At 42.4% G+C, this 13,510-nt stretch overlaps 2 protein-coding genes across 2 annotated transcripts in view; both read left to right on the plus strand.

Moving 5' to 3' along the window:
- LOC306932041 (estrogen-related receptor gamma-like) overlaps positions 1-632 on the plus strand; it is a gene marked incomplete at its 5' end in the record, with an annotated part of 10,118 nt that extends 9,486 nt beyond the window's left edge. Inside the window, one exon of the mRNA XM_079513746.1 lies at positions 244-632. Coding sequence (XP_079369872.1) covers positions 244-488 — 245 coding nt within the window. The 3' untranslated portion in view covers positions 489-632. The remainder of the gene's footprint in view (positions 1-243) is intronic.
- Positions 633-5,894: 5,262 nt separating this feature from the next.
- LOC306932043 (FACT complex subunit SSRP1-like) lies at positions 5,895-7,388 on the plus strand (the record flags this gene model as incomplete). The annotated part of the gene is made up of 1 exon (XM_079513748.1): positions 5,895-7,388. One exon carries the CDS (start codon positions 5,895-5,897, stop codon positions 7,386-7,388), a length of 1,494 nt encoding a protein of 497 aa, XP_079369874.1.
- Between the last annotated feature and the right edge of the window lie 6,122 nt (positions 7,389-13,510).

The following is a 13,510-nucleotide window of genomic DNA, read 5'->3' on the forward strand; positions in this document are numbered from 1 at the left end:
CAGTTCCCAGACATCAATCAATATCAATAATGCTCTCCTCTGTGATCAATATACGTCTCCTCTTCCAGCAAACTGAAATGATGCAGCTGTGTGTGCGACTGTGCGTGCGTGCGTGCGTGCGTGCGTGCGTGAGAGAGATACTGACCTCGACTGTCTCTGCCTCCCCTACCGTATGTTTCTATTTCTGTCCATTTGTCCATGTCTTTGTTTGACCCACCCTCCCTGTCCCTGTCTCTGCTGTAGATGCAGAGCCAGTAGACGGTGTAGACTCGGTCCAGTGGTTCCGTGATGGCCTCCATGAAGCCCTTCAGGACTACGAGTCCCAGCAGCACCGGCGTGATCCGCATCGAGCCGGCCGTCTGCTCATGAGCCTCCCGCTGCTCCGTCAGACGGCTGACCTCGCCGCAGTCACTCTGCTCCGCCTGCACCACCAACACCATGTCCCAATACACAAACTACTGCTGGAGATGTTGGAGGCCAAAACATGAACAGATTGAACGCACGCACGCACGCACGCACGCAGCCTATACTATAGCTAAATGATTTGTATTTGGAGTTTATTTTCATATGGAAGTATTTTTTCAGAGAGGACTGTCTTTAGAAGCATGTTTGGATGTTTCTTTCCTTGAATACCCACCATGTGTGTTGTTAACATTCTACTGGAGGACATATCTTAAAAAATGAATACAAATAAATAATACATTATTTTTTGTACCTTTTTAACTATAGTTTTATCCTAATGAAGTTGTTTTTAAGCGTTATATAAATTGTATGTACAGTGTTATTACTATTACTTTTATTACTATTACTAAAACTAGGGCTATGCAAGAGAGTAATCTAATTGTAGAACAAACCCCTATCTGAAAATGTTTTGTGCCAGGGAGTCAGGGACCCCCCCAGACTTTAATGTATACATTTTCTAAAACAGGGGTTTTGATAAGAGGAGTACACTCAAGTGAAGTGGAACCTTGCATCCCAGAGGACAATATACACACCTCTTAGTCTTCACACACAGTAGCCAATGGCACTGGCCACTGCCTGCAATTGACCTTATGCACACCGCAGCCATGTTGCCAGCAAGGTGGTAACTAGGTGCAATTTCCTATTTTTATTATTATTAGTTTATTTTATTTTATTATATATTTTATATATAGTATAAACACATTTTGTATGGGGGGGCAACAAGGATTACAGGTGGTATAATAATAGCCTACAATATCTGGGTATACACTGAAATGATGCAGACTGTCCTGCAGCTTGCAGGGCCCTGTGCAGTCCCTCTTACCTTTTAAGGTGTATTTCATCAATTGAGTCACCAAAATGTATTTTTAAAAGCTTTTTTCATCAATTTAAATGTTCCCTTTAATATTGTGTAAAGATTACATGGATTTTATCTTCATATCAGAAATTATCTTGCTTTCTTTCAGTAGACACCCCCTATTTTGTCAATTTTTTCATGTCCCCAATGGCCTTCGATGAAAGTGGACTTGAGAGATACTGTATGACTATTACAAATGTACAAAAATCCATAAATTATGCCATTCACATATAACTATCAGTGCTTTATTGCTGGTCATGTTTAGTTTTTGAATAAATAGATGATTAATCATTAAAATAGCATTATATAGCTCTGTCCCATAATCGCACTCAACCCCGTTACACAAGTCATTCTCCCCTCCATAACAATAATTAACTGGCCCTTTAGTGACCAACAGGAAGTGGCATTCTACAAGTCTTCTGAACAACATGCTACAGAAAGAGGAAATTTCACGCCTTATTTTACAATGTTTTAGAGTAATTTATACTCTCACATGTGGTCGTAAAGCATAACAGCTCAACTCCGTTACATGGAATAAAGATAGAAAACAATTATTTGTGAAAATTATGTTTGTTATTTCAACAATATATCTGATTTCTTAATCACATGCATGCTATGTGGTCTCCTCTTAATCACCAAAGGTAGAGTAGTGGCCATCTTCACAACCCTGTGAATAACGGGGTTGACACAACCCCGTTTTCATTTTCAACCCCGTTATTATATTATTCTATATAGAAATACATAAAAAATATTAATTGAATGCCTGATATGGGAAATTATGTTTTTCTGATAGCTAAAGATGTCCTTAATATTGTGGGCTATTCAGAAAAGTAAAACCTTTCGGTCAAATTTTCAAAAAAAGGTTTCGTGGAATGACTCATTTACAAGATATTCATACTAAAATGACTTCTTTTAGCGAGACAAATCAGGAGAACATCTACTTTGTTATCGCAGCAACAAACTCTCGCGAGATTTGAGAGGAGTCCGGAAGAGTCTCTCTGTCCATCTGCAATTTGACGGACGACACATAGGGGGCTCTGGCCCCATATTTAAGATGAGAATATGTGAATATGTGAATATTATAACGTGAAATTAATGGACACGACTCCCACGATTTTGCAACCCATTTTTTCAGCCAGTGTCAATTATCTAATGTAATCCTGGGCGCTACACTTCCTCTGCCAACATGGGGGGGCAGCGGACAGACCTCATGCTTCCTTATATGCATGAGGAGTCCAAGCTTCTTCTTTTCACCTGACATTGGGGAGTTTCCCCGGCAGGACGTAGGGTGTGGAAGGAACACGTTATATGAGGGTATGCACGTGACATCATCATTAAACCCGAGATTTTGCAGGAACGCCTACTGAGTGGCAAAAAACTATACTTTCTGGCATTGATAGCCCATACATCCGAACAGAAAAGTTGTATTTGATTGCATTAAACGATGATAAACGACATTAAACTCACTTTGTCACTCACTTTGCCACTCACTTTGCCACTCGATTTGCCATTCACATTGCATGTGCATACCCTCTATCCCGACCAGTTCCCCTCCATCAAGTGCTCCATTTGTAGGCCATTGTGTACCATTTTGCCTCTAGTGGCTCCAATGAAGATTGCCCATCTTTATAAATGAATAATCTTTGGGTCACGTGTCTCTCCTCTGCAGTGCTGGCAATCCTGTTGATTGGAATGAACCAAGCACTGTAGAGGAGGAGGGGTGCATGTTGTGTTTATACTGTAATTATCATTCTTTATGGAATATATTTAACTTTGATATTATAATTCCTGATGCAATTGTGTAAAGTAACTTATGGGCCTTAGTTAGCCTTGGTTATGTTATAAGAGTTACCAATTAGCAATCAGGTGATGGTTTGCCTTACCTGCTTAAAACAGGTGCTACAGGTGAAGGCAGGGGGGGGGGGTTCAACACTGCCAGGAGGAGGAGTCGGTGGTGCATGCCATTATGGACTGTAGACAGTGCCAGAGAGAAAGAGAGAGTATGGTGGAAGAGCTGAGGGGAGTGGGAGTTGAAGAAATCACTTTTAATAAGTTAATTGATGCAGCAGAGGATAACACAGGGAGAGGCACGGTGATCAGATGTATTAAAGAAACTGGTTTATGGGATAGACTGTAAGTGAGAAAAGTGAGAGTAACAGAAGGGGGCGGTAATGCAACTATTTGGATGCCAACCGCCATAAAACCCCACGAAGAAGAAGAAGGCAGGGGTTCAGTGACTTCAGTCCTTGCTTGAGGCTAGAGTGACAACATCCAGGGGAGAGCTACCACTACCAGGGTCTTTGTATTTAAATGTTTTCCCTGTTTAGTTTCTTAAGTTACTGTTTTGTTTCATTTTCTTTAGTTGTCAAGTGTTTATTCAGTTCTGAAATTTGGAGTGTTGTTTTGGTCAGTTTTATTTATTGTGAACTATTATTTTGCCTGGGCTACACAACCTGCACTGGAGGTAAATTAAATACAAAAACCTGCATCTTGGGAATTGTTAACTTTTTAGAGCCTTGACCACTCTGCTAACTTTACACCTCCATTCTATGAAACCTGCCTGGACTCAATTCTAGTTTCTTCTCCAATTCTTTTTAAGATATTAAGGGCTCTATATTATTCATCCATGCTAAACCCCTTATCCCTAAACTACTTTTCCTTTTTTTTACTATTTTGAAAAACATTTTTGAATAGTTAAAATAGCCAATCTACATCGACACGTTGTGAGCTCGTAGATATTAGGCTATTTTAAATATTGAAAAATGTTTTTCAAAATAGTAAAACAAAAGGCAAAGTAGTTTATGGATAAGGGGTTTAGCATGGATGAAAATTGAGCCCTAAGTATTTTTACAAGGTCTTTCTAAAAAGTATATAATTTTGCTAAAAAGGTATTCATACTCTGAATCATATTATGGTTAACTTTAAACAGTAAAGTTAAAGGTTTATGTACATATTGGTAAATATATGTGGTACAAAGGTTGGAGTATTTCTGGTAAATGGTTATATCTGGTGATGTCAAGTGGCCCTTCATTATGAGTTATCAAAATTCACTAATTACTGATATTGAATAATCAATACATATATTTATTTATGTATCACACACTCACAGTTGGCCAAGGAAGAACCTCCACCCCAAATCTTTCACATCGGCCTCATGGTGGTACAACAGCCCGCCTAATATTTTGGCCAATAAGTCCTTGAACCATAGCTCATACAATACAAATATTTGTCCTTGTATTCCTTGGTTTCTCACCCTCCATATACTGTAGGCCCTGGCCACTTTTGCCAGATTACATTTTCCTCCATTTTGCGCTTTCTTTCGAAACACACTTTTTGCTACTTTTCCTAGTTTTGTATTTATTTATTTATTCCAGTAGACAGTTGCCCGTCTGTAGACTGAGCATCGAGTGGTATAACGATGGAAGATGGAGATCCATGCCCCACCCGGCTATGCAATACCCATTGTACCCGTGTCAGAGTACCCGTTCCACCCATCTGTCTGTGTCCCTTTTATGCCCATATATGGAGATTTCTGCATCTGTCTCTTTGTGTCCCTTTATTTCTATATATGGAGTTCTGTGTCAGGCATGCCCAAATATGAAGTGTGTTGCCTAATCTCATCATGGAAGATGAAACGATGCAAAAACGGATCACAGCATAATTTGCGGCAGCTTCACGTGTCATAGCTGCTTCGTAGCTTCACGTTGCTGGCTTCCATTGACATTGAATGGTAGACTGCATCGTTTAACACAATCAGTGTAGATTCCTTCAAAATAGAAGCTCTGGGGTGCCAGAAAGACATGGCTGCTTTTACTCTTTTACTCCTATTTTGTCCCGATTGTGCTAATGAAACACTAAACGGGATAATTATTTCATGTGAACATTCAAGTAGGCCTACAACTATCAAAAGATGTACAGTAGGCTAACCCAGGTGAAGTAATAAACCATGCTGGTCTGCAATTTTTTGGGGGAACTGTCAGCCGGTCCGTGATAACAGAAAGGTTGGGAACCCCATGCTCTATATGGACATTCCAATATATGGGTATACTGTATAATGACCTGACATAAAGGGACATGCACTGGCAGATACAGATATCTTCTTCGACTGTCGTGTTGTCAGCAAAATTAACCAAAAACACAGGTTGGACATCTCCCAATATGTCCAAAACGCAACGTTTATTTCATGACACTGCAGGACCCACCACCTGTTTTTTGAGGGGTGCTATTCCCTCTGTCTGACTTTTGAAATTACGTCATATGGCAGCCAAGTCTACTTTTAATGTTTGTTTTATAGCAGTAAACGTCATGTGACATCATGTGAGTCAATATAAATACATATTGTGCCCCTCACTTCTCAAGTGTTATATGGTTAACATGTGATCATGGTTTTATTGGTTTACCATATATGGTATAAGGTGGATGGAGGCGCCAGTGACATATGGGTAATACGTCACAATGGAGGCTTAGACCATAAGAAGCAGAGATTCTGCCATATGTGTGTTAACTCTTGCTTATGTGAAGTAGGTCAGGTCTCCTAAGGTCACAATGAGAGCATCAGTCATCAACTGTGAATGAGATGGGAGACACATTGGAGTTTAATGGGATTCATCAGGAAGTCAAAGGCTTCTGGAATGATGGGTGCCTGCGTTTCAGCAAGCAGAACATTGCATACAAGAACAGCAAGACAGGCAAGCTGGACAACATCCCAGCTGGGGAGCTCAGCGTGGCCCAGTGGAGACATGTGTGTTTGGGACATGGCATCAAACTATCAACCAGCACTGGACATGTCTATAAATACGACGGCTTTAGGGACACAGACCTTGAGAGGATCTCTGACTTCTTTAAGGCCAACTACAAGGTGGAGCTGACAGAGAAGGACATGTGTGTCAAGGGCTGGAACTGGGGTACCGCCAATCAGTCAGGGCCAATGTTGTCATTCGACATCGACGACAACACTGTATTCGAGATCCCACTTTCCAACGTGTCCCAGTGTACTACGGGCAAGAACGAGGTCAACCTGGAGTTCCACCAGAATGACGATGCAGAGGTTTCCCTCATGGAGGTCCGGTTCTATGTCCCCCCCGGTCAGGTGGATGAGGGACAGGATCCCGTGGAAGTGTTTGCCAAGAGTGTGCTGTCCAAGGCTGATGTCATCCAGGCCACAGGAGATTCCCTATGTATCTTCAAAGAGCTGCAGTGTCTCACGCCCAGAGGAAGGTATGACATCCTTATCTATCCAACATTCCTTCACCTCCACGGTAAGACATTTGACTTCAAGATTCTCTACACCACAATGCTGCGTCTCTTCCTGCTTCCGCACAAGGACCAGAGGCACATGTTCTTTGTGATCAGTCTTGACCCTCCCATCAAGGTGGGCCAGACTCGCTACCAGTTCCTCACCCTTCTCTTTTCCAAGGAGGAAGACAACAGCCTCACCCTCAACATGAGCGAGGAGGATGTGCAGCGTCGGTTTGAGGGCAAGCTCAGTAAGAACATGTCAGGCCCTCTGTACGAGCTAGTCAGCAAGGTGATGAAGGCCCTGGTTAACTCCAAGATCACTTTGCCTGGAAACTTCAATGGCCACTCAGGTGCCCAGTGCATCACCTGCTCCTACAAGGGCTCCTCTGGCCTCCTGTATCCCCTGGAGAGAGGTTTCATCTACATGTATAGGCCTCCGGTGCACCTGCGCTTTGACGAGATCTCCTTTGTCAACTTCGCCCGAGGCACCACCACCACCCGGTTCTTTGACTTTGAGGTGGAGACCAAGCAGGGGAACGAGTACACCTTCAGCAGCATCGAGAAAGAAGAATACGGGAAACTGTTTGACTTTGTCAACGGCAAGAAACTCAACATCAAAAACAGAGGCTTCAAAGAGAGCATGAAGGGTAACAATGACACTAGGTACAGTGACTCTGACGATGACCACCAGCACGATGCCTACCTGGAGAGGATGAAGGACGAGGGCAAGATCCGGGAAGAGGGAAATGACGAAACAGAAGATGAGGTTGACGAGCCTTACCACCCCGAAGAGGAGGATGCAATAGAGGATGCATTAGATGCAGCCTTCTAATTGGTGCCCGATTGACCAACCAGCAGGCTCCTACCTCCTTGTTCCGACCTCGTCTCCACCTACTTTTGGTTGTTTATGTTGAGTTTGAAAAACTAAAATAACTAACAAAAATCACACCCGTGTGAAGTGAGGAGCGCTCTTGTCATCGTACATCATGATGTAACATGTATATTTGCTCAGACACTAATGTAAAATTGTGTAGGACAAGAATAGACACTAAGCCGATTTGTTCATACACTATGATGTAAAATTCTCTGTTCATTGTCAATGGTAATATAATCTTTGTGTAGGACAAAAATAAGCCGATTTGCTCAGACACTGATGTAAAATTCTCCATTCAATGTCAATGATAATTTAATATTTTTGTAGGACAAAAATAAGCCGATTTGATCAGACACTATGACGTAGAATTCTCTTTTCATTGTCAATGGGAATTTAATGTTTGTGTAAAACAAAAATCTACACTAATAGCTGAAGGAGAGCGCTTTCTATGGTAGTGTGATGTGTGTATATAGCTGACCATGGGTACGAGTACATCAAATAACAGCCTTGCATGGCCCTATAGGCCGGCACCCAAAGGGCACCAGTCCAATAATCTAATCTACTATATAATGCGCCACGTCTCTGCGTGCGTGTGTGCGTACGGTTGTAATGCACGTAACTCGAGAACCGTTTGACCCACCGACTTCATATTCGACACACGCGTTCCACACCCCCACGGGGAGTGCAGTGCCAGGTATCGAGTCAGTCGGACCCATGGTTCTCCAGAACCACCACAAAAGGCTCTGGTCAGGCTCTGCCAGTGGGCCTAATGAGGCCAACTCCTTTACCTGGACCAGGCTCTGCCAGTGGGCCTAATGAGGCCAACTCCTTTCACCTGTGGAATTTCCAGCCTCTGCCTCAGTCAATAAGGCTCAACCAATCAGGCTCTGCCAGTGGGCCGAATTGATTTCCAAGTACACTCTTCAGTTTGCAGTCTTCACACACATACACAGATCTCCATGTGGGACAACCGATTGACTATGGGTGCTATGACAATGTATATCATTAGGTTCCCGAGTTGCATCGTTCCCAAGTAGGCCGGTGGCCGACTGCGACGGGCACGTACAGGTCTAGTGTATGTGTGCGTGTGTGTACGGTTGTAATGCACTTAACTCGAGAAACGTTTGTCCCACCGACTTCAAATTTGACACACACGTTCCACACCCCCACAGGGGTGCAGTGCCCGGCCTTGAGTCGGTGGCATACACTGTTGTCCAGAAACACCACAAAAGGCTCTGGTCAGGCTCTGCCAGTGGACCTAATGAGCCCAAGTCCCCTCACCTGTGCAATTTCCAGCCTCTGCCGCAGCCAATTGATTGCCATGGCAACCCCACACCTGCCAATTGATTACCAGTCCACTTTTCACAGTTATTTTGCACTCTTCAGACACAGGCAGACAGACAGATACAGAGATCTCCATTATACAGTATGGACACAAAAGGGACACAGACAGATAGTTAAAACGGGTGCTGACAACAGGTATTATTAGTGTAACCCATATGGAATATGGTGTCACTAATTCTAAGGAGCATTCAGTGATTTGAGTGATTTGGAGAACCACCCAGTCCGCCCCGGTAACAAAATGTGCACATGCACGGTCTACAGTGGGGGGAAGTGCAACAGGCCAACAGCATGTGCACCCCACTCGATCATGATTGGAGGAAGGCCCCTCTCATCCTGATTGGATGAAGGCTTTGCCACCCGCCACCAAAACTGAAACTAGGTTTTTTTGACCCCAGGGGCTCACTGGGGACAGGGAGGAACTCCTTATATGGTCAGCACACTCTATAGTAGGGAGGATTATCCAGAAAAAAAGAAAAAATAAGTGATATTTAGATTAAGTCAAATCACTGAATATACTGTCTTTTTATGGTGTCTCAAATGCATGTTACTGTCACTAGAAGATTAGCCGTATGTAATTCAACACCAATTCACATGTTGACCAGTAGAGGGCATCTGCGTTTTTCACTCCATTCAGTCTTCACTGATCCAGCCTAGATTGAAGCTGACAGAGAGAGCTCCTGCTCGTTTTTGATAAACAAAGAAATAAACTACATTTCTTGTCAAATCTAAAAGATGTTTTAGATTTCTAAAATCTAAAACATGTTTTAGATTTCAACTATTTTTCTGCAACTCTGCAGAGTTGCAGAAAAGTAGTTGTGCAAGCACCAAGTGCTGCTTGTGAGTAGCCTGGCTAATAAGCCAGACTAATATCACACAACACTGTCGCGGTATGGTAGGCAACTTTTTTTTGCCAACGGCTGATTCGGTCTGGTTTATTAACCAGGCTAGCTTGTGAGAGCCCGGTTCCTGTGGAGTTTTACCGTGTTCTTATATTGCTGAGAACTCCAATTGTTTTTTTTTGTGATCCTGGTGGAAGTCTGGTTTCTAACCATGCTGAGTATTATGGCCTGACTCACACATGGACAACAGATTGATGTATAGCTGATGCATGAGACTTATTGACTGGCAAGCTCACAATGCATTTCCAATGGGAGTCACATGGTTTGACACAACATTTGTGTTGTATGAGGGGGTGGGGGGCAGTCGAAACACAGCCGAAAGTACAACACAAATGTTGTGTCAAACCATGTGACTTCCATTGGAAATGCATTGGGGCAAGATGTAACAAACCCTTTCTTTACATCTAGCATGCATCAATGTTGTATGCTAGATCGAAAGGTGTGAGTGAGGCCTATATATGATGGCGAGCTTGTCCCAGTGAGCAACAGTCTGCAGAGGGAGCGTTTGGATGCAGTGTGGCCAGCTGCATTGGCTGACTGTTCATGGCTATGTTTTTGTGTATGTAGCCTATGTTTGTGTAATAAAATTGCCTGCAGCTGTTCTGTGTCAAAGGAACAGAAGTCTCAATGTGAGTCTTTCACCCATACTGCCTAGAACCTAGTAATATAAGTTATAGCTATAACCTCTTTATCCCTGGGGTGCTACACAAATTAGCTCGCCAATTTGTGTAGAATACATCATCTCATTCCGGGCATTAAAAATTCTGAAATGAAAAACTCGTTATGTGATGCTCAGCCAATGGCACACCCTACAGGTGTGCCACCCTACAGGTGGACCCTATTGGAAACAAGTGTAATGCTTAATTGGGTCGTCCACTCACAGTTAACAGCCTTTGTATTGAGTTTGTGCTTGAAATGTACTGTAATTCTGCAAACTGTTAATAAATTCTTCAATCAATCAATCAATCAAAGCCAATCTCAGCAGCGGCTAATCACTTGTGGCGTCCTCAATTTTATGTCCTCACTTTTTGTCCTTAGTTAATACATGCCTACATTGCTTAGCCAATCAAATCGGAGGGGCGAGCATCAAACATCAAACCTGTTTGAACTGAGTGGTGCAGGCTGCTCAACAACACAGCTGACTGGCTGCAGTTTATAGTGTTTCTATGTGAATGGCCCTTTTAGGCTGCTCAACAATGCCACTTTAGGTCACCCAGTGGTATTGCAGCTGTTCGTACCCCAAACAGACCCGCTTATTGTGCATAGGGTTTAACCTCAAACAAATTGCAACACAAACTCTTTCAACTTTTTTTGTTTCATAAATATGTCACTAATAACATATCAAAAGTCCTAAGAAATCCAAGTAGGGGAACATTGAAAAATGCCAAAATAGTTTTTCCCCATTGACGCCCATGTCAAACAGTATAGTTTAAACATGTTTTCTTGTCTAATTTCCACACAAAAGGTTCAGAACTGTCCACAATATGTATTAACACGGATCTGCACCATTTCCCATCTTCCATCCTGATTGGCTAAGATTGGCTTCCAAAGCTCACATGATTGGTCCGTTTCGAACAAAATGCCACAAATCACAAACACAGTGTGCAATTTCCGTGAAATTATACACGCACATTTCCACTAGGCCGAGGACGACATGCCACTAATTTCTTTCCTAATCAGCCTCACGGTTGCGCTATCAATTCCTGTTTTTACCTATACTTGCATCGATCTGTGTACAACTTTAGTTTGTATGCACACTCCCTAGAGGCCATGGAAAAACATTTTCCCTGCATCCCTCCACATCTGCCGGTTATAGCGCCACCATGAGGCCGATTTCTGCAAAACACATTGTTTATATTAGTCGCACAGATTTCATCTCACGCAAATCGGTACACATGATCAAGACGAGTCTGTTGGATTTCTCTGATTCTACACTGATTGGCTAAGATTGCCTTCCAAAGTTTTCAGGAGTGGCTCGTTTCGTACAAAATGCTGCAAATGTCCTGCTCATCCAGAATTCTATCCTCAGAGATGCTATGAATGATCTGGCTTTGCATTTCCTCAACAAAATGAAGAAATTGTTGCAAAAAAGAAAACAAACAAAAAACATTATATTACTCCTAAACATTTTGCACACATTATCCTCCTGGTGGAGACCTGTGTCCAGAAGGGCACTTATTCTAGTTTCATATGCATTATTGTGTGTGAAGTACTGCTCATGTGATTTTGTTGATGGAATGCACTGCATTTTCTGTATGAAGGAATAATTATGTTCATCATCATCATCATCATCATCATCATCATCAGCCCATTTAGTTTTTGTATTACTAAACCCCAAAATTGGAACCTAACTTTAACTGTGTGGTATAAATGTACTGTGGACCATATCCAATACGTCCAATAGTGGTACGGTCCATCACTCAAGCTACTCAAGAGGATCTGATGTAATGTCAGATGTCCAGCTTAACATCACATAGTAGGCATACCCTCATCTATGGTCCTATTCGTCGAAGAGGCAGGCTTATGCGGGTGTTTGCCAAGCCCCACTTCATTGATGATTTGAAGCATTTAACCCCAGTGGGTAGGTGGTGGTTCAGGAGGGTCCATTGCCTTCAACTGTGATGGCATCCCCTGAGTACCGAATGTACTGATGGATTTGGGGCCGTCTCCCACTGCTGCTTCCAAGATCTTGTCAGCCATGCATTGATAGACATGTCCTCAGGGATAGAACGGAGTATCTCTTGTGCTGCCTTACTTGAGTCTGCATGGAAGTGCTTCTGTCGTTGTGGTAGCATGCAGTCATGTTTCTGGGCTTTCCTTGCCAGGGCGAGGGTAGGGTAATCATTGTTTAACATTGGCGTCAATGGCAAATTGTGACATCACCTACTACCATATTGCCAAGTTTCACGAAAACCGACTACACGTTTAAGCCAGAACTGCTATTTTTGGCGGAAGAAGAAGAAAGGAGAAGAAAAATCCAGGCAAATACAATAAGGGACCATAGGCCCTTTGGGCTTGGTCCCTTAATAATAACTGAAGGCAGCATGACTGGAAGAAGAAATTAAGATAATCGGTTTAGCCCCTACTTCTGCAAAAAGGCTTAAAAGTGCAATAGACAACATTCAACCACTAGATGTCACCCTTAGTTTGTTGCAAAAGGTGCATTATGTCCCTGACTACCTGATAACGTTGTAGTATCTCAGAATGCGGAAAAAAGTTCCATATAGGGCGGCCTACCCAATTTCACAAACACATTTTTCGCAATAGTCAATTCACAACCAACAAGCTCACAATCTGACCTTATAGATCTGCTATTTTCACCATATTTGAAATAGGCTAGTTATTCATAATGTAGCCTAGTGGCGTCAAAAGTATTAAAATGCATAATTAAATGTGCTTGCCTTTGTTACTGTTCATTGCATCATAGACATCCAAAAGTCCCCTTCCAACAGAGCTCTTTAGATTAGCCTATACTCAGTATAGCCTATGAGGACAAGCCATAGTGCTTTCTTGGGTTCAAGCCAGCATTGTTTGTATTCAACTGTATACTCTTTTGTTGTTTGTTTGTTTGTTTGTTTGTTTTTTGTTGTTTTTTTGCAAACTGATAATAAAGTATTCAATCAACATGCAGCCCCCATACCTTCACTTAATGCGGCCCGCAGGTTAATATCAGAATACTGATATATTAATTACTTAATTACTAAGTCTATATGTACATTATGTAACTTAATGACTAGTATTAAAATCTCAGAAAAATAGCTGATCTACAAGCTCAAGACACGTTTTGAGCTTGTAGATCGTTTTTTGCTACGACAGTAAAGTAATATGCAATGTGGC

Source organism: Electrona antarctica (genome assembly GCF_951216825.1).
Source record: "Electrona antarctica genome assembly, chromosome: 11".
NCBI classification, from domain to species: Eukaryota; Metazoa; Chordata; class Actinopteri; order Myctophiformes; family Myctophidae; genus Electrona; species Electrona antarctica.